Here is a 21,745-nt window from a genome sequence, read left to right as displayed (position 1 = left end):
AAATGGTTTCTATATGGTGTCATAAATTATTTGGTTATTGACACAAGTGATATCTTGTGCTTTATATACTTTGTTATTATGTATACTCGTGTACTCATTGTTTACCCGCTACAAATTTAGAAGGTTAGTGGATCAGTTTGAATTATTTTGGAACTCGTTTTATTAATAATTTGGCATTTGCTAGAATATGTCACACGCGTAAAAATATAGTTTGAAGTTAAAATACAGTTGACGTTTGCGTAATGAATGCCAAAGGTGATAAAAATAATAAAATACAAAATATATTTTATAAAAAAATGCTAAAATCAATTAATTTTAAACAATTAAAAAAATTAATTATTAAACAATTGAAAACTTTCTTTTCAACAGGATCTCGCTCGAATCGACGTTCGTTGGTTTCACTCATTGTGGGTCTGGTCGTCGGTTTCTGTCTCGCCGAAATGTTCATACTCTCGACGCCGGCTCGCCACGAATATCTGCCATATGTGGGCCATCAACATGGCGACGTGAACGATGCGCACAACAGTCACGATATGCTCGGTGAGGAGGGGCCGGAAACGGATATCGGCACGCATCAACATGCATATGAAAATAACAGCATAGCGACGAAATTGCATAACGAGGTGCGTGTATTGTGTTGGATCATGACAAATCCGAAGAATCACAAATCGAAAGCGCGTCATGTGAAACGTACGTGGGGCAAACGCTGCAATAAGCTGGTGTTTATGAGCTCTGCGGTGGATGAGGAATTGGGTTCGGTGGCGTTACCAGTGCAGGAAGGACGCAACAATTTGTGGGCGAAAACAAAGGAAGCATTCAAATATCTATACGCACACCATTTGGACGATGCGGATTGGTTCTATAAGGCAGACGATGACACGTAAGTGTGAATTTTGTGTAGGTTCTCACTCAAAATAATGTACTTATGTCTGATTTTGTTCTGCAGCTATGCGGTTATGGAAAATATGCGGTATTTGCTGTATCCCTACTCACCGGAGACACCCATATATTTTGGCTGCAAGTTTAAACCATTTGTGAAACAGGTAAGCATTATTCGAATTGAATATAAATAGGTTGAAGTCGATAGAAATCGCGGTTACTATAATAATAATAATAACTGTTATTCTTAATTGGATGTCCCGACATTATAGTCTAAAACATGATTATGGTACTAGTATAAAGTCTTCCTGAGCGATTTTTTTGTTTGTCAAAGATTATGATTTTTTCCACTCTCAATGAAATCAAGCGCTATTAGTGGTCTTGGTTCTCACGTCTTCAATGTCATTATAATTATCCCGGTCTTTCCGACTTCCTGAAAGATGGCTAAAATTACTTTCATTCAAAAGCCAAGACCTGTTTGTGAGTTGTTTAGTTGAGATTTTGTTCATTCATATTTTTGAGTCTGCTAAAATTAATGGTATGAGTAATGGATCTGAAAACCAAGAAGTATTACTTGCTGCAAGAATTTTAAGAACTTTTTAAACTTCGACCATTATTCTAACATAATTCTTACTTACAACGTGATAGGATTTTAATCCTTTATAAAGTAAGGGAGCCGGATAACTATTCCGAAAAAAACTCTTCTATTAGCGACCACCGCTTCGAACCAACAGCCTTCTGATACAAAACATCAAACAGTTGAAATTCCTTAGAGAGAGAAGAAGCTTTATGAACAAGTTCTCTAAGTGCTGGATTTCTTCAAGACTTCATTGAAAAGGACCTCACTGTTTAGGAAAAGTATTTAATTCAGGGAATATCTGAGAAGACGAAGTTTCGATTTGGATGGTTGAAAAGGAAGGAAAAGTGAACCTGACCACAAGCGGCCCATTGTGCTCCTTAGAAGTACTATAGTATAAGCGTCACCTAAGCAACTCGGTCGATTTGAGGAAACTTCTAAATTTTTTTCCATCCCAGCTGCCCAATTTCTCTTAGGTTTGAGTATTGGGAGCCGTGGAAAATGTCCCTTCTTAACCGACTGACTTAAGTCGATAACCTCAGCGCACCCCCTGCATTCTGCCGATTCTAAACTACCAGGTCTCTGGACCCTGTGATACATTTTAGTTCTCTTTTGCTCAAAATATGAAGTTTTTTGGTCTGTCCTCTGTCAGCATTACCCCATATTAGTTTTGTGGTACGACCCGTTTTGTAAATATTCCAAGCCCTGAGATGTTCTCCTGAGATGCAACCGTTGTTTTAGGCAGAGCTTGAGTGAACTGAAAGGGCAAGAACAGTGTAAGGAAACTACGTTCCCAGCTGCGTCTGAGCTGGCTAACTCATTCGCATTTTCATTTCCTTCTTTACCTGTGTATATGACCAGTTACCCAGGTGGTATTAATTGAGCTTTCTGCTGCTATACTATTAATTGCCTATTTGGAATAGATGGAAGAAGATCTGCGATAACATATTCTTAGAAGATATTCCCAACCTCTATGGGTACTAGTACTATTGATACTTCAAATTGATATATGGATATTATCTTTCTCCAACGTAAAGACATATTTAGATTAAGGGCAGTCCAACTTGTACGAAAATTATTTTAAACTGAGCTGCTAACTTTCAGTTAGCTCAGTTTCAGTGAGCTGCCAAATTATAGAGATTAAGCACAATATTTTGAGACACTGGCCGGGAGCAGAAATTATTCCTCAAATTATAGTTTTGATATAAAAGACCTTACTACACATAAATATCACAAATTTAAAATGTTCATAAATTACAACAATTTTAGTTATTAATATATCTTCAAACTATTTGTCCACAGGGTTACATGTCCGGTGGTGCTGGCTACGTACTGAGCAAAGAGGCCGTACGTCGATTTGTCGAGAAAGCCATACCGAATAAGAATTTCTGCAAGCAGGATAACAGCGGTGCAGAAGATGCTGAAATCGGCAAATGCTTGGAGAAGGTCAATGTAATCGCTGGCGATTCACGTGACGAAAATGCGCGTGGGCGTTTCTTTCCATTTGTGCCAGAGCATCATTTAATACCATCGCATACGAATAAAGATTTCTGGTATTGGCGTTATATCTACTACAAAACCGATGAGGTGAGTGCTTAGATAACAAATGTTTTCTTATACATATATCGTTGCTAATGCTTGATCTTTCGCTTCTGCGAACAGGGCTTGGATTGCTGTTCGGATAAGGCGATCTCCTTTCATTATGTAACGCCGAATCAAATGTATGTCTTGGATTATTTGATCTATCACTTACGGCCGTACGGTATTATCAACACACCCGAATCGTTGCCAGAACGGCTGAAAGTGGGCGAGACTCTGCCACCGCCTGTGGAACAGGCAACAGTTGCAAGTGAAACGGAGAAGGCGTTGAAGGCCACGACATGAGCGGGAGCTTAGATACATATATACAATATGTATATTTCTATTTATATTGCCAGCTTTGTAAATGTTTTTTTTCTCCATTGTGTATACTATTTTAGTACATATTTGTATATATGAATGCGCGTTTCAGTACGTATTTGCCATAGCCAGTAGCTGCTACAATTTCTTGTTACCAAAAACATATGCGTTGCTATGCGTTCTAACTGTACAAAGGAAAGAACTCTCACAATAATTCCAAGTTGTATTATTTAGATAGATTTTTTTTCGAATAAATTTAAGTTAGTATAGGAAATTATTTATAAATTCATGTACGTAAATATGTAAATTAGTTGGTTTATTATTAATTTGTATAAGAATAATTAATATTTTATTAAAAATTTATAAACAATGGCTTTATAAAATATGCATTTGATAATACTACTGAAAATATTGGAGTATAAAAAAAATTTGTAAATAAGGTTTAAGTTAGTAAATTTGCGGGTTGAATAGCGAAATGTACTGATTGACAAGCAATGTAAATGAAATAAAAAAATTCTTAAATTTAAATGTTTTTTTTTTCTTTAAAAATATTTAACTTCTAAAAATCAAATATGAATTAAAATAATTTAATTGCTAAATTAACGAATTAAATTTTATACGATTTCAGTTGTAAAGAATTTTAACAAGATAGTGAAAAGAACGCTCAAAATACCAAAAACAAAAACAAGTTCTCAAAATATGGAAACAGATTATTGAACGAAAACGCATAAAACCAAAGAATTAATGTATGTATTATTAAAAAAAATATATATCTACTAAAAGAAAGATACTACTTAAAGTCTACAAAAAAATATAATAAAAGTTCAAATATAATTTTTTTTTTATTTTCTTGCTTATTACTTTTTATAATGTTTTTAATTTTTTTAAGGTTAATTAATTTTTTATTGATTTTTTTTATTGTTTTTATTTTTTCATTATTTTATTTTAATATAATTTTCTTTTTTTCTTTATTATTATTTTTTTTTTATTAAAATAAAATTGAGAGAAATTTAAAAAATAATACTTAAAAATATATTAGCCATAAGTTAATAGCCATTTTCATATAGTACATACTTAGTATTGGTATAAATGAAATACGAGCGAAAACAAAGACAAGCACAAAATGCGCAAACACTAAATAATTATAGTGAAATTGAAAATTTATTAAAATATATGAATTTAAAAGAATAAAAATTTTAGTTTTTTTTCGAAAAATTTAATAAACAATAATGATAATCATGACAATAAGTGCAAAAAGTTAAGATAAACACACACAATTCTCCCTCTTTCTTTGAGGGTCATAATAGAGTACAATTCATGTTAAGAAACCAGGTATGCTGAAATACGGTAAGAATGTTAAAATATTAGAGCACTAATTTTGTTCAGTAATTTTGACAGTCGGATGGGATGGACTTTAAAATATTTCATTATTCAGTCTGAAAAATGACTGAAGTCAGATAGTAAGTATTCCCTCTTTTAAATGAAATCCCATTTCTTATCAACTTCTCGGACGATTGAAACCAAAAATGGTACATACAGGCAGGGGATGTACTTCACTTCCGAGTAAATTCAAGCAGTTTCACTTTCAATCGGATATTTGGTGTTCTGAATTTCACTTTCACTTTGCTAAACAAAACGAATTAACAAAAAAGTGTTCGAAAATAATTCGCTTTAAACAAAATTTGTGAAATTGGTGGTACTTTTTTTGGAGCCCTATATGTAAGAAGGTATTTAATGCATCGCAACAGATATAAGCTTACTTCGATCCCATATTATTCTAAAATAAAATCTTATAAATAAATTACTTAAAATGATATTGCAGGCCGACTTATTAAAGGTGTAGGTAAAATAGACAAATTCGTTGGATGGGCGGCAATGATGGGGCACCTTCGTCGTCCATGTAATATATGTAGCTCCGTAATGAGATAAAAATCTTCTTAAAGCAATGATTTGACGTGGTGTCAAATGGCGCACCTACGCTAAGTTCGACGTCATAAGATAATTTATAATTCGAAATGCTATATACTCGGACTTTTTTTATTATCAACAAAAGATCCAATGGATTAATTAGTATCCTCTTATGTCACTTTCGTTAGAGGAATACATTTCTGCTCGAGACAAAGCCTTTGTTTTTTTTTCTTCTCTTCCTTTTACTGAAACTTTAGATTTCTTTGTGTCATTTGAGATTTAATTCCAAACCGCTTCCATCCTGTTGAACTTGTTAAAATTCAAGAGCACCCAGATTGGGCGGTATTTTTAGAAGCCTTTAAACGGGAAATCGAATGAATTTGTTCTGGTTTTTTGGAAATTGGTAAACTTACTGTCTGAAGCGGAAGTAGGTATATTGTTATTTTCTTCACATAAAATAAATTTTAATAGTTTTTAAACGGCCCACAATGGATACGTCAAGTGGCTGAAGACGGTATGAAGTATGTGAAGGCAATGAAAATAGATGTATGCCATTTTTCCCTCGAATAATTGATGCTGCAGTGGGATGAGTGGATATCGAGAATTAAGAACGATTTCAAATTTTGGGAAAATATTCTGCAGATTTTGTAGAATTTTATATAACAATACACAATTTTTGAAGCAGTGAAAGCCTTGTGGTCTTAATGAAGTAGATCGAGACCCCATGTATCTAACTTTAATGTTTTCATATCTCTTTTCTATCGTTTTACAGAATAAATCGATTAAAATGTAAGATATCTTAATGGTAATATGAGATCTATCATAGGCATAACGTAATTTGGTGCTAAACACTATTGAAATGGGTTCATTCGTTCCCCTAACCTTAATATAACCAATATAATGGATATATTTATTGTGTTTGATTATAATCGATGAACTATTACATCAAATAACGGATATTCCGAATGTGAAAATATTTCCACACCTTGGATATTTACAAAAATCGAAACTAACTAAAGGTCAGCACACCTTTCCTTTCTTATTTATTTTCAAATATGTACATCTGCTGGGATACCGACAGAAATTAGCTTCCCAAACAGCTTAGTTAAAAAGAATTGAGTTGCCATATAATTTAATTGCTTTATTAGAAATTTTATATACATAAAATAATATATGAAATAAAAAATGTTGAAAGTTTAGAGACATTTAACATCAATCTTAGCGTTTATGATTTTATACATTCTATATATTTCATATTAAGTGAATTTGGCTTCTCGTATCTACGTTAGAATAAGATTTTACAACTAAAACCGTTAATCTTCAAAATTTTATAAAACAATATATTTTACATTTTAATTTACGCTTATCACATTATATCACTTATATATAGATTTTAGGTTCTAATTTACGACACAGCACAAGTACATATAGTGGCACCATTTAATGTCCAATATGAATTAAGGAATACACAATTGATTTTATTTTTAAATATTCATTAAGTTAATTATGATACATAGAAAGATCTGGTTATTTTCTATTATATACTAGTCGATTGTACAACAGCCTAGGTTTATATAATAAATAATGACATAAAGCACCATAATGACAATAATGGAATATATACATAAGTACGTACAAAGACTTATGAGTCAAACTTCCCAATTTTGCAAGTTTTCTCGAATGCTCTCTCGAGTTTTTCAAATTATTTTGAGATGCTCATCTGAACTCTATTAAGATCGTCTATTGCTTATTAATCTTTTTTCAATTCCCGTAAGTATTATTTATACATATAGGTACTTATAAAGGATTGTCGGACTCTTCGTTCCGCCACTTTTCTAACAAATCAGTCATATTGCGTTTCGCTGGCAGTGCTTCGATCTGTTTGAAATTCCCGAATGGACGCAAACTATATATAAGATAATCCAACACATACATGTAGGAGGGTTGCACATAGTGAAAAGATATCGCATAATCCGAACAACAAAAGAGACCCTAGAATTTTTATAAGAAATGAGTACAATACTCTTTTAGAGATTTTTGCTATAAGTGTAACTTACATCTTCGGTTTTGTAAAATATATAACGCCAGTACCAGGCCGACTTGTTTTTAGGTATAATGTGTCCCTGTGGACCCGACGGAAAGAAGCGACCACGTTTGTACTCGTCACGTGAATCGCCAGCCACCACGCCCACATTTTGTAGGCAAACACCCATTTCTTTATCCTCAGCACCACCGGAACGCTTGCGACAGATTTTCTCATTTGGATAGGCTTCCTCCACAAAGCGTCTAACAGCCTCCTTGCTCAACACATAGCCGGCACCGCCCGACATGTAGCCCTAGCAAGTAAAGAAAATGTAGACAGGTACAAATATTTTCAGTTCAAACGCACTCACCTGTCGCACGTATTTCTTGAACTTGCAACCGAAATAGACGGGCGCTTTGCTGTCGAAGGGATATAGGAAGGCGCGTAAATTTTCCACAATGACGTAACTGAAATTGTTTAAATATGCAATCAATAAAAATGTAAAAAAAAATCAAATAAGCAAATACATACGTGTCATCGTCGGCCTTCAGAAACCAATCGGCCTCGTCGTAGTGATGTTCGTATATATACTTCATCGCCTCTCGTGTTTTATGCCACAAATTGCCACGCCCTTCTTTAACCGGTAATTTCACGCTATCCAGTTCCTTGTCACTCTCCGAACTCATGAACAATATGCGATTGCAGCGTGAGCCCCAGGTTTTTTTGACATGTATCGCTTTTTTGGCATGATTAGCGGGACTGGTGAGCACCCAACAGAGCACACGCGTTTCATTGTACAACTGCGCCGCTAGCGTATTATTATCTGTAGTCGCAATGACAGTTCGCGTCAGCAGTTCATCAGCTTCGGCCGGCAGTAGCTGTATTGCGTGGCCATCATATTCGTCTTCTCTCGCGGAGAAGATGCCACTGGGAAAGCCCAGGCGAAAGGCGCAATCATTATTGCGTAGCTGCTGTGAGAATGAGAAGCCGATTATAAGGCCGGCGAGCAGCATCAACAGCGGACGTATGTGATGCGCAATATTTCGACGAAACATGACTTTGGTATTGGATTATATTTTGGAGAAATATACGAAGTACAGCACATCACCGCGGATTTATGTTGAGAGATTTAAGTAGCGTTATTCTGAAAATAAGATTTGAGAGTTTATGAATGTGGTATAAAATAAAATATTTATAATTACTGTTAAAGTTAGACTCTTGGGCTATATATATATGTATACCCATAATCAGAACGGATCTTTGATCTAATTTTAAAACTTAATTGAGGCAACGAAAGAAATTAACTAAAATTACAGAGAAGATACTTAACATTTTTTGGAAGATCCCATTTTTAAAAGACGAGGTCCTTCCATCTCAAAAACTCTCCCTTGCTTGCACTTATACAAAACGTATACCATACCGGTCCATTTGATCTACTTTAAATTTTTCGAAAAAATATTGTCTGCGAATCCTTTACCAGCCCCACACTGTTTATGAATGAATTCAAACTTCCGTATATATTAATTTATGTTTGCCGGTTATAGCGCTACGGCATTGTTGACATACCAATCGACACATGCACATGCAACAAGTGCTGCTGCGAGTCACAACTCTGTTGATGCTGTTTGTTTGGTTAGTGAGTCATGCGGTCACGTTGATGCAATCGCATCAGCGAAACAAAAACACAAAACAAAACAGAGGCTGAGAGACACTAATGACAAAAATACCAAACTCCACGATCATCAACGAAAAACCCACAGCAACAACTATGCTTATGTATACTATATATTCGTAGAAATACAAATTTATGCCATGAACCTGTATATACTTACACTGCATACAGTGTTGAGTAAAGCATGAGCATGAATTATATGGTGTGATGCTTTTGCTTATGTTGTGGATTCTTTTTTCAGTTTTGTAGCTTCTTCTTTTCTATTTCACATTTTTCCTTCCCATGTTTTTGTCAACGGAATGGTTCCGGATTTTTATTATATAGAGGACTGTCACTCCTGTAGGTAATTAGTGGGTGAATCCTTTCTACTTGGACTTGGATGTCAACATCCGATGAGACAACACTAAGAGTTTTCGAAAGTTTTGAGAAATAATTTATAGATCATTGGCAGCGGCAAATACCGCAGACGATGGAACAATGAGCGGTGATACGACGACATTGACGACATTGACATAGTTCAGCGGATAAAAAGACAGCAGCTATGCTGGCTAGGTATGTTGTTCGAATGAACGAAAATGGTCCAGCTTTGAAAGTGTTCTATGCAGTACCTTCTTGTGGTAGCGGAGGAAGAGAAAGACCAGGTGAAGAGCGACCTGGTTTCACTTGGGATTTCCAGTTGGCGCCAAACTGTCAAAAGGAGGAGCGAATGGCGCGCTGTTGTAAACTCGGCTATAACCGCGTAAGCGGTTCCTACTCCATTTAAGAAGAAGAATGCTTTCTAGCCTCACATCCAAAAATATTTATTTATTTATATAATATATGTGAAAGTATTTAATAGTTCTCGAACTCAAGCAAAATATATATTTCATAATAAAATAGGTCACATGTAAATGTTATCAGGAAGGATACACTTTAAAATACTGAACTGTGTGGGTCAAAGTGTGGTCTCTCGCTACATATTACATAAGAGTTTATTAGTTTATTAGAACAATTTGTACAACAATTTTTTATGGACTGAATATTACGTCTGTAGTTTGTTGAACAATAATTTATAATTTATTATCATTGTCAAAAGTGCATGAAATATATATATGGCAATCAATATTAAAGTTGCCTTCGAGCCCCAGAACATCGAACAATTAAACCAGCAGTTCAAACATACTAGCAGTACTTTCGATTAATCGGCCTTGGTATCGGCCTCAAAATTCAGCATAGGCATCGGTATCGGCATCGGCCATATTTGGCCGATTCTTTCTACTTCTTTCGGATCACACAAAAATGTTTTTTTTTTCTTTTTTGATTTCTTTAAAGTATAAAATTTGTTATAAAACACATGTTTATCATATAAAACACAGATTAAACATTTGACTAAACTAATAATTCATCACGATGATAATTTAAGTCTAGTATAAAGAAATTCAATAATTTTGCATTAAACTGAAGGTTTTATTTAACACTGTTAGAAAGATTCGATTCGATTCAGTTTTTTTTTAACTTATTGAAATTTTGAATATATTTATAAAAGCATTCGTAACTAGGAGAGTATATTTTTAAAAGTTCGCCATACACAGGATCATGTAATAATCACTTGGTGCTGGCCTGGTGCATGCAAAAGAACCTCCCAAACAAGCTTCCGAAGTTTCTATCGAGTCACTATCTCCATGTGACGTCTTTCACAATGCGAGATTTAAATGACAAAAGTCATTTTCTTCCATAAATCGAACTTTTTGGTCAGGACATAATACAAAATTTAAAATTTTTATATCGAGGTAGAATTTAAGAAGAGTCCCTCTATATCTTATGGAGGCGAACAAAAAATATGATATTACACTAATGAATTGTATAAATAATGTAACAAAGACATATCGGTCGGACACTATTTCGATTAAATCTTGCGCTAACATGTCCATTTACGCATGGCAATTTGTGTTTCAATTTACGCCATGCTGTACTTTGCTATATTTGTATTTTAATTTTTGACAGTATTTGTCACTTAAGCCCTTCACTATAATAAGATTAGTCAACAATAGAAAACAGCACTTGGTAGCGCTTCGGACAACAACAACCTTGGCACTTATTATCTAACTGCATATAGCACCCGTGGACATATCTGAAAGGGCATAGCTGCGTAAGCATATATCAGACTCAGGGAATCTGGGTTTTCAAAGGGGTGCGTGCCTGGGCACTCTAGTATTCTCGGATGCTTCGATTTCATTCCGAGGCTATTGGATTACGATGATGTCATCAAGCCTGGTTCAGGCAACAACTTCTTTACTCTTATTCCTTCCAGGGACGTTTGGGTGGGAAGGAGTCGCTGGAGGAGAGGAGCGATGAGCTCCTCCACTGATGGGTCGGAAATAATGGCAAAGGTAGGTGGGGGAATTTAATGCCGGGAACATCGCATCAATCTTAGTTTCAGGCTTCCCGACTATTGCAGCGTTTTTCAAGAAGAAGTGGCGGCTATTAAGGCAGTGGCGGCGGATATATTGCTTTGGAGCGCCGCAACCTTTAGAGAGGTGGCGATTAATTCTCATAGTAGAGCGGCGATACTAACCTTGAGTTCGCTGACTATACGCTTGAGGTTAGTTAACTTCACTATCAGTGGCATCTCACTAGCAGTTGCACAGTCGCCAGATTCTTCTGACCTAAGCTTTTCGCCTTTAGTAAATTTCACCTCTCTTTAGGAGTAGGGGTTTCAACTGCCCACTGTCCCACCGGGATACACGCTGTATCGGAATGCTAGCTGTAGAAGCTGTCCGGAGGAGGACGAGGTCAAATCATCTCTTCACTTTATGGTGGAATGTCCCGCTTATGCGAGATCAAGAAAAAAATGTCTCGAATCTCACTGCTTTCGGTATAGTGGCTTCACAAAAGACTGTCTTTCATAGTCTACATGTGGAATAGGCATACAACCTCACCTAACTTAACCTAACACCGTATTAAACGCTTTTTTTCTAAGACTCTTTAATGGAATATCTAGCACCTCTTGACTCAAATTAAGCTCTTTAACTTGGTTTTTGGTTTCACACGAACATTTTTTGACAACAAAATAGTGTCTAAAGTTAAGGAGCAGGAAGGTGAGTTATCGGAGACGTTTTATGTATGTAATATGTATTTTCAAGATCAATCATTTGTATGTTTAAAATATTGAAATAAATAGATATTATGTAAATATTTGTACTAAATAAAATCTAGAAATCAATATCTGCTAAACGTTTACTCATTAGTGTACGTTGATTTGTTTATATTTATGGCGACGCAATGCGCAAGCAAATAACAGCATCACTGTTGAATGAATAATTTTATAGCTATTATATATGGTATTAATGCCGCCGTCGGCGTTGTCAGCGCGTTAAGCCCACTTTTGGTAAAGTAAAAAGGAAGCGAGCGGAAAAATTTATCAAACTGTAAGCAAATAAGCAAACAATTCGTCGCGCAGCGAATGAATAAACGCAAAGTTGTTGCCGAAAATAATGTGCGCACGCGCCACTCCACTGCAGCGACAAAAGCGAGTATTTACTCTATAAGTATATCTCTATATATGTATATCAAACTGTGTGTTAAATGTTTGTAATTACACGCTGACTCTTTGACTGGCACACCGGTTGACAGACAGGGTCGTTACTTGGCGGCGCGCCTCATCGCCATCGCATACACACATAGCGCCGACCGCGCGCTTTGGTCCATATCGCGTTAGTACCATTTGGGTGAAAAACGAGAAAAAATCGTTAATTTGGTATTTTGTTGTTGTTATTTTATTTGACTTTTGCTACATTCCGCAATTATATGTGATTAACGTTTGTGCAAATCGAAATACCTGCAGATACAAATGTATGTCAATTAGGGGCATAACAATTTAGTGCGAATTTTTGAAATTTATATATACATTTTATACATATATAGGACAAGGTCAAATCTAAAGTAGCATAACTGAGAAAATATTAAAAGAAATGTTTACTTTCTTTTAACTTTTTATACTCTATTAATTAATAAGTCACACCCCTTATGGAGTCGCATATATTGTTTGCCGACTGTGAGTCTTAAGCTGTATGGCTGTGTGTGTATGTGTTGAATTTGCAATTTGTGAGTACGCGCATCGCATTGAATTAGCGTCAAACGACTGACTGATGATGCGAAATGCAGCACAGTGGGACGATTGACGAAAAATTTGGGCAAATTTTAAATTAATTAAACAAAAGTAAATTACAGAAATGTATTACACGAGTTGTATGGAGTGCACAATATTAATTATATTTTATTTTTTTTTTATTTTTTACAAGTACACTAAGTTATGAATAATATTTCCAATAAACGTTCTAAAAACTACAACCATCTAAAAACAACACACTAATAATTGTAGAAAAACAAAAGTAACACTTCCATAAAAAAATTAGAAGTCGTGTTGATGTAATATATATATACGTATGGAAATATATATTTGTTATGTATAAATGCATTATGTATATGAGTATGTATATTTTGCTTTAAGTTAAATATGCTATACTCTTATATTATATATGGACACAGTCACGACCAAAGTAATATTTTTATTGAAAATTATGTCATATACAGAGGTAGTCAAAATTATTTACACATCGGACGTTTTTCTCCAAGTTTCACACAAAAAGCTTTCGCTTGTTGTTGTTGTTGTCGCAGGGTAACAAAATGCTATGTTGTTGTAAACCTTGAGCTAGAAATATGGCGGAGAAATAAGCAAATGAACTGAAGACTCGGAGTAGTCAAAAGTATTTACACACAACATGAACTCTATTATCCTGTTCTTATTTAATGATAACTGTAACATTTTAATGTTCAGTATAAATTCCTATTCTAAGGCGATAAATTCATAATGGGTTACATTACCATTGGCGTCAATACTAGCCTGCTTTATGGTCCGAATTGATTCAACACAATTGTGCGCTAAGTTAACAGTTAATTTAGACCAAATGTCGGTAATTTCGGCGTTTTCGGTTATTATATCAATTGTCCTCTGATATTTAACGAAAGACCAATCATTTTGACTAAAGTTTTGGTCAGGGCTTTGCGGAGGTCAACTTGATTTGCTTCATTTAAAACTTTTGAAGGTAAAGATCCTTCATGAAATAGAGGATTATCCTGTTGTAAAATGTTGTCAATAGTTGGAAAAGGCAGACGAACCACTACAATGGCATGGTCATGTGAATTCTGATATATCCGGATGATTTAGGGTCACTAAATTAGTACCAAATCTCCAAAACAGAAGTAAGGAAAATTTCCCAAAAAAATCAAAAAAAATCAAAAATCATCACTCCCGACTCTATTTAGCGTCTAAGCTGCATTATTCTTCTTCTCACGTGGTAAATGCATAAAGCGTTTACTAAAGAAGCCCTGGAACTAAAATTTAGCCTTATCTGCCCACGACAGGCTTTAGGATGCAATCAATGGCAAATGCGAGGCGTATCGCTTTTTTGGTTTCGGAAATAAAGCTTTTTTGGTTTCGGAAGTGGTCAACTTTATACACAACGTATGTATTTATGTTACTATTTTAAAATGTCCTTAGCAGTGTAGCATCATTGGCTGTTTATGCAATATGCTGATTCGATGATGCTGCAATATTAAGAGGACTAATTGTGGGATTTTGTATGACAGTTCCTACTAATCTTCTGCATTATCTTTGAGTTATCACAGGTTTCCGCCAAATTATCTTTAAATTGTCCTTGCAATACTTCCTTTCCTTCTTTTTAATAACATTATAAACAGTATTCCATCAAATTCTATAAATTTTAACTAACTCCGAAGCCTAAACCCGAGTCTTAAACTTAGTAACAGTCTCCAATCTAGTTATAATAGATAATTCCTTTGTTTCCGATATTTTATTTACCAATTTTTATATTTTAAGGCTGAGTTAGGTTGTTAAGAATGCAATAGAATCCAATTACTACTTTTGTTCAAACCAAATCCAAAGATAAAGGCTAAATCGCCGTGTGTAAATACTTTTGACTATTCTGAGTCTTCAGTTCATTTGCTTATTTCTCCGCCATATTTCTAGCTATTCTAGCCAAACCGACTTCATTCTCTCGGGAATAGATCAAGGTTTACAACAACATAGCATTTTGTTACCCTGCGACAACAACAACAACAAGCGAAAGCTTTTTGTGTGAAACTTGAAAAAAAAAAACGTCCGATGTATAAATAATTTTGACTACCTCTGTATATTATTCACACATTCACTTATTTATTGTTTAAAGAAGCAAGTCATTAAATATTTATTATTCTTGTTTAGCACAAAAACAATATAACTACAAATAGTGGTTACATGAGATGTCAGGATGGCATAAACCACACACACCCTTAGTGAAGTCTTTTAATATCTCATATATAAGACTAATTAGAGACCAAAGTGGTAATCTGGTAACCGATGTCCAGGGCATACTGGGATTATGGAGGCAACACTTCTCCGACAGTGAGAGTACAATACCAGGAGATGGCGAACCCGATCCCACAATCGATGACGATGGAACAGATGTTCCATTACCCGACCATGAAGAAATCCGAATAGCAATTACCCGCTTGAAGAACAACAAAGCAGCGGGGGCTGATAGATTACCGGCAGGAACGAAGCCTTTCATGGATATAGTATAGTATAATACTTTTTATTGTAGGCGTGAAAATAAATCGATTTTGCTCCTTTGCCAAACTTCCCTAAAGTACCAAGGTGATCATGCTTATATCTCAGCTTTTCGTTATAGACGGAAAAATAAACGGACTTTGAGATTAGCGGAGATAAATTTTTTTATTCGAAATTCGATAAGATAGAAATAGTTATGAAATTTAATTCAAAATAATATCATCAAATAGACCGTGGAATAGAATCAATCAGTGTTGAATTTAATGTCACTCAACAATTTCTAATTTATATAAAGTTTAGGCATCCATGAACAGAAATAAGGCGATGAGGACGAAAACAAAAGACTTAAGCAACAAACTTGAGTAAAATTTATTTCATCATGCTTTGAGGAATTATCCAAATAATCATTTGATTAAGGCGCAAGCTCAATAAAAGTTTAATGAAATATATAAAAATTACTGACTAAATTATGCCGTAAATTTTTTTTACCAAAGAAGCCTGCTGATGCTATTGATACTAAAACCCAAAATTATATACGGGTTGATCAATATTACGTGAGCAAAATTGATTAATAAACTATTGCACAGGGTTTAAGAATAAAAAAAGAGCTAGTTAGACTTGGATGAATTGTTATATAGTAAATTAAATACTAAATATAAAGAATAATAGCCAAACAATTACAAATTTCACGATATTTGGATGTTCCTGATATTGTATTTTGAATTCAATTATTCGTATATTGGTCTACAACTTTGCTTCCGCCGTTTTTTTTTTTTTTTTGTAAATTTAAGGCTTTTTTCACTTAGGGCAGTCTCACCGTACGTATCCGAAAGCATTCGATGAGCCTCAGTCGGCTCAAAAAGTGACGTTTTGACAGTTGAGAATAAGTTTGGGATGCAAACAAATCTCTACAAATATTTTGTTAGGTTAATGTTGACACAAATGTCCAAGATCGATATAAAACGATTTAATCGACCAGTGCTTGACCCTAGAGACATCTATTAGAAAACGGCGGAAGCAAAGTTTTAGACCTAATAAGATGTATTTTATTTGTATTTATATTGTATTTATTGTATCCGATTGTATTTATTATTGGCGCCGAACTGCGAAGGAGAGAGAGAGGTGGCGCACTATCGTCGATTCGGCTATAACCGGCTAAACGGTTGCAACGCCAATCACATACATACATTGTATCCGAACACTTTTTACGATTTCTGATCGCATTACGGTTACAATCCAGGTGTGTGTTTAATTCTTCAGGAAATCAAAACTTAATCGACTGACAGAAAGTTCAAATAAACATAACTTATCTCTAAAAATCGATATTGTTTAAAATACTAAGAATTTGATAACGTATGAAGTATTCCGCAGAAATTTAGACAAGCACAAATAGCTTGCCAAAACAAAATGCGATTTAATCGCTTTTTTCGATTAATAAAAAAACATTTCAAGTGAAAACACTTCAGTGTGACAACATAATGCGCCCACACTTGAACTAACTTGAAGCTTGGAGCAGATAACGTAATTTTTGAAAGATATTTTGACTGTCCTTGACATAATTAACAAGATTGCTGAAGAACAAGTGTAAGCAGATAGTTTATTAAATCATATTAATCTTAAATCTTATAAGAGAAGTGCTTTGTAATTATAAAGGATATCACTGGTTGTACGTTTTAAGTGATAGGATGTATTTAGAAATATTACAGAATGCTTTCGGTGATATACGATTAGTTGCAATGTTACGACTATTCGAATAATTGTTCTACTGAAAATTATTTGAAATCCAAACTGCCTTTGATTTTTTAATGTTCAGCATTCCAGCCACTGACAATGACTGATGACTATCCGAATAGTGCAAACCGAATATTATTCGAATAATGCCCTATTCGGTTAATCGAATAGTCGAATACCAAGAGCTCTAATATAGATATATGTAGGTTGGAAACAAAACAAAGAAACTATGATAATCTACTAAATTTTTAGTAGGATTACTCTAATGCCCGGTTTCACAGTCAGTGCTTAGGTTGTGCTTAAGATAAAACAGAAATATTGCGTTTTACAGTTCATACTTAAGTTCTGCTTAAGTACTGAAAATGGGAGACTTAAGCAGTGCTTAAGTAACAGCTGATTTTTGTTTTGAAAATTGATTTATTTGTCAAAAAAATAAAATAAAAATTATTTGCTGAAAAAATTTTTGGAATTTCTTGCTTTCAATGACGGTTATATGCTTTCCTGCGAGTTGCAATAGGTGCCCCCACTCGCTTGCGGTGAAATTCGGTGTCCTTTTATTGTTTCCATCCATTTCCCAAATTTATTCGTCGCAGTTATTTTTCATCAACAATAATTACAATTTGTCAGATGGTATTTGTAAACAAATGTTTTTCATTGTGCTGCCATATATCATAATTAAATTTTATAGAAAATAAGCATTGACTGTGAAACGCAAATGACTACTCTGTCAACAACAATGCTTAGCTAAGATTTTTTTCGGGCACAACTTAAGTACGAACTGTGAAACCGGGCATAAGGATCATATAATTTGGATCTTTTCGATCTTACCTAGATTCTTACTAGGTAGACAGGAAATTTTGTTGCGTGTTTATGACTTGAGTAAGACAAGTTTTGATATTTTGAATGAAAGGAAAAACGTAAAAAAACTAATTGTAAATGGTTTAGTAAATGTTTAATACATGAAATACTGATCCTAGTTGATATCGTTGCGGACAATTGTTTTTCTCAAAAAAGGATTTTAGATGATCTTAAAAGAAGTTGCTGACACTCTAAAGATAATTAAAGAAAGTGTTGAACATATTGTTCCTGAAAATTTGTATGTGAAAATTTTCTCTGCGCAAAGCGTGTGACTTGCTGTCAACGACCACGCCGAACTCCGAGCTATTCTGAAGTCTAATAGGCAATGAACCGAGTGGACTATGTGCGAATCCAAATAATGTCAAACTCATTAAATAACTGGCAATGTTATACATTGTTTCCTTTCATTGACTATCTAAAGCGTAATTGAAACGATTTAAGGATTAAATTACAGAACTTGGTCTAGTTAAAACATGATGAATGAATTGTTTTATACAGGTACTGACTGTAAGACAAAGTGACGAAACGACTCGGATCTGATCCTCAGCGACTGTTCTTTGAGCTCAAGGGAATGCATATTCGAAAGAAACTTATCGACTATGATGCAACAATCCCTGTGACTGAGCCTTATTTGGAGGCGGAAAACTTACAATTTATAACAAAAATGGTATTAAAACTTTGGAAGTTCTTGCGGCCGGTCTACATAACTGGAACTGCCTTTGCGCCCAAGAAATGTCATCTGGACAGATTGCAAGTTTCTAACGAATATACATATTTTTGCATAAATATTTATGGAATCCGAATCTTAATGAAATACTAATCACTTCTTTTTGAATAGTTTTGCAAATAATCCAGTATTTAAAACCATAAAATTTAGCGTCGTATTACCGCTACCAAATTTATTTTAATAAACTCGTATGCATACAAGCGCACGTGATACACCGCTACATACTACCACCAAAAAAATAACTAAAAACAAAAAAAAAGTAAAAAATAGTGAAACCAGTTCCACGAATATGCCAGCTTATTAAAAATAATATCAATTTCTTTATAATTCGTTTCATTATCTGCTTGCATTAAATATTTATTTTGTCGGTGTGTGTTTAATGTGATATGAGCAGCGACGGAATGTCTTGTCTTCATTAGCGCAGATTCTCAAATATGCCACATACACGAAGTGATAAGATTAACAAAAGTGGCACTGCGGTGAGCGCGTAATTTTAGATTAGCCGCCAAGCGGAGACTCGCGGCGATTTTGTCTTATCAACGGACAATGGGAAGTGGCTATCACTTACCGATCTTTTAATTAAGAATTTATTTTTTAAGATTTGGTCCTATTGCTGTTGCTCACAAACATACTCGTATACATATAATAAGTCACTTAAATATATTTTGTTGGCACTGTGTATGCGATGACTATCAGCGTAAATTAATTTTTTTCGGCTTTTTTTGTTCTAACTTGTATTTAATTTAAACTTTTTTTTTTATATATTTATATATATTTTTTATTTTTTATAGCTCATTGACTTTTCAAGGCGACGTTATGTTGGCTTTTTCAATTTATTTTTCAATTGACTGAGTTCAATATTTTTTCGTCATTGCATTAACCCTTGACATAATTTATTTTATGCTTTGTTGTTGTTTTATATTATTGAATCAATATTTATGTTGCAGTGTTGTGCAATAATTCTTTTTTTGAGATTTTTGTAGAGTGTTGCGGTAAACTGGCGGTTTCACAGGCATTGTGAAATATTTTAAATATTTTTTTTTTATATTTTTACTTATATACGCGCACATTTTTATCAGAAAATCATAATTGATATTTTATTTAAAATATATAATATTTACATTTCTTTAAATTATTTACCTGTATACACATAACAGCATACATACATGCATACATGTATGTAAAAATATTTTTTTCCGGTAAATATGCGCGATATTTCGTAAACAACTTCAACACTCTTTGCAAATTAATATTCAAACAAATTTCTCACATACAAATAAACACACATTAGTATATAATAATTGTTTATTCTTCACCGAACTCGTCTTGGCGCACAGATTTCGCGTTCTTTATTGGCTTCTGCGAACTGGTCACTGCATTATTTACATAATTCTTTCACTTTTCACTCTGCACTTAGCGCACATGTATCCACTCGCACGTGTGTTTGAGTATTTTGTTTAAAAATCTTTACTGCTTTTTGCTAATTTCAAATAAATGCAAGAAATACTGCTTCACAAGACAAAAATCACAGCACATCCGTTTAGCTGTCCGACAACAATTTGAAACACACCGTCAATCGTCAACGCTCCCCGTCGACTGGCGACTGAGCGCGCCAACCACAATCGGCGAGCGACACAAGCGAAGGTAAACTGCCGCGAGTAGCCGCAGCGTTGGCGGCGGTGTCTTCTTCATGCCGTCGCTGGTGACAGCGGCAGCGACGTTGATGTTTTGTTTTTTAGCGTACACATATACATACATACATACTTAAATGCATAAGTGTATGTTTATATGTTTGTATGCATACGTATATGCATAAGTTTGCAGCATGCGCTCGCTGAGTGTGTGTCAATTTGTATATTTATTTATTTTTAACAACACATTTTTGTACACATATGTTTGTGTGTGTGCAAATGTAGCAGGTACATATGACTACATATGTATAAGTTTTGTTATTGTTATTGCCGGCTGTTTTTTGTCGTTCGCTGGCGTGTTTGTTGTTTAACCATAAGCATGCTTGGAATTTTAAAATCAACACCAATTTGAAAATAGCCAAAAGCGTCGCTTTAAAAGACAAAGTCGCGCTGAATAAAACACGGATTCTTTTCTATGGTATTCCCGATATTTTGACGCTCACAAATATATGCATGAATAAATAAACTTATGTATTTCTGCCTAGAAACATTTGAAGCATTTTACATGTATTTAATCGGTTTCGCTGAATTGAGTTACTGAAAACTTAGCTGAACTCGCATAAATTAATTAAATTTAATGACAATCATTAAATGTTTATGTTTTTCACCAATATACCTATATATGTACCTACATATATATATGTACATATTAGAAGTAGTACATACTATGTAACAATATTGGAATGCGGGGGATATTTAATGGAAACACCGTAAGTATTTTCGCTACTATTAAGGGGTTACGTGGGTTTCGTGCGGACAAAAAATGCATTTTTTTAACAAAAATATAAAATATAAAGTTTCATCTTTTTATTTTTTGATATTTGGGGAGGTATTACTGAACATTTTGGAACAGTATTAAAAAAATTCCGTTTTGAAGTTATTTCCGGCGAGCTCTCTGGAAATACAGTAGCGCACAGAAAAAGAGGACACTCTAAAAATGTGTGATTTTTTGATTTTATACAAACAGTTATAAAAAAAATTGTTATGCATCTAGATTTATATAAGTATTTCCAACATAAATAAATGTTAGAAGCCAAAATAAAATACTTCCGATATTTGAATTTCAAATATAGTATTTATTAAAAATATTCTTTAAACTAAACGCGATACAATTGAAACTCGAAATTTTTATAAAAAAAGCATATAAAAAATGGATAGTAAAAATGTTTTTCA

General features: G+C 34.2%; 2 protein-coding genes across 10 annotated transcripts in view; one reads left to right on the top strand and one right to left on the bottom strand.

The window, feature by feature from the left end:
* The window catches only part of LOC105216486 (glycoprotein-N-acetylgalactosamine 3-beta-galactosyltransferase 1), a 38,907-nt gene extending 35,399 nt beyond the window's left edge, over positions 1–3,508 (top strand). For 6 of the 7 annotated variants that reach the window (XM_029043044.2, XM_029043042.2, XM_054228259.1 and 3 more), the window contains 4 exons: positions 370–880; positions 947–1,043; positions 2,759–3,043; positions 3,119–3,508. In XM_029043044.2, the coding sequence (XP_028898877.1) occupies positions 370–880; positions 947–1,043; positions 2,759–3,043; positions 3,119–3,340 (1,115 nt within the window). In that variant the 3' untranslated portion in view covers positions 3,341–3,508. Of the gene's footprint in view, positions 1–110; positions 256–369; positions 881–946; positions 1,044–2,758; positions 3,044–3,118 lie in introns of those variants that run through there. The other variant, XM_029043045.2, reaches the window with a different exon arrangement.
* Positions 3,509–6,660: 3,152 nt separating this feature from the next.
* LOC105216487 (glycoprotein-N-acetylgalactosamine 3-beta-galactosyltransferase 1) lies at positions 6,661–20,497 on the bottom strand. Of its 3 annotated transcripts, none has more exons than XM_011191004.3 (5): positions 20,022–20,497; positions 7,818–8,430; positions 7,657–7,753; positions 7,321–7,599; positions 6,661–7,255 (listed from the first exon to the last, which is right to left on the bottom strand). In XM_011191004.3, the coding sequence occupies exons 2-5, from the start codon at positions 8,339–8,341 to the stop codon at positions 7,061–7,063; spliced, it is 1,095 nt and encodes a 364-aa protein (XP_011189306.1). In that variant the 5' UTR covers positions 8,342–8,430; positions 20,022–20,497; the 3' UTR covers positions 6,661–7,060. The 3 variants fall into 3 exon arrangements, with proteins under 3 accessions (XP_011189306.1, XP_011189307.1, XP_054084236.1); XM_011191005.3 differs by lacking the exon at positions 20,022–20,497 and adding an exon at positions 19,450–19,885; XM_054228261.1 differs by lacking the exon at positions 20,022–20,497 and adding an exon at positions 8,617–8,794.
* Between the last annotated feature and the right edge of the window lie 1,248 nt (positions 20,498–21,745).

The sequence above is a fragment of the Zeugodacus cucurbitae genome, chromosome 3 (assembly GCF_028554725.1).
Source record: "Zeugodacus cucurbitae isolate PBARC_wt_2022May chromosome 3, idZeuCucr1.2, whole genome shotgun sequence".
NCBI lineage: Eukaryota > Metazoa > Arthropoda > Insecta > Diptera > Tephritidae > Zeugodacus > Zeugodacus cucurbitae.
This window is presented reverse-complemented; position numbering and strand designations above follow the sequence as displayed.

Coding starts and splice junctions, on each gene's coding strand:
- LOC105216487 (XM_011191004.3), bottom strand. CDS start 8,341: ATGTTTCGTCGAAATATTGCGCATCACATACGTCCGCTGTTGATGCTG. Junction 7,754..7,817: donor CTGAAGGCCGACGATGACAC/GTATGTATTTGC, acceptor AAACAATTTCAG/TTACGTCATTGTGGAAAATT. Junction 7,256..7,320: donor TATTTTACAAAACCGAAGAT/GTAAGTTACACT, acceptor TAAAAATTCTAG/GGTCTCTTTTGTTGTTCGGA.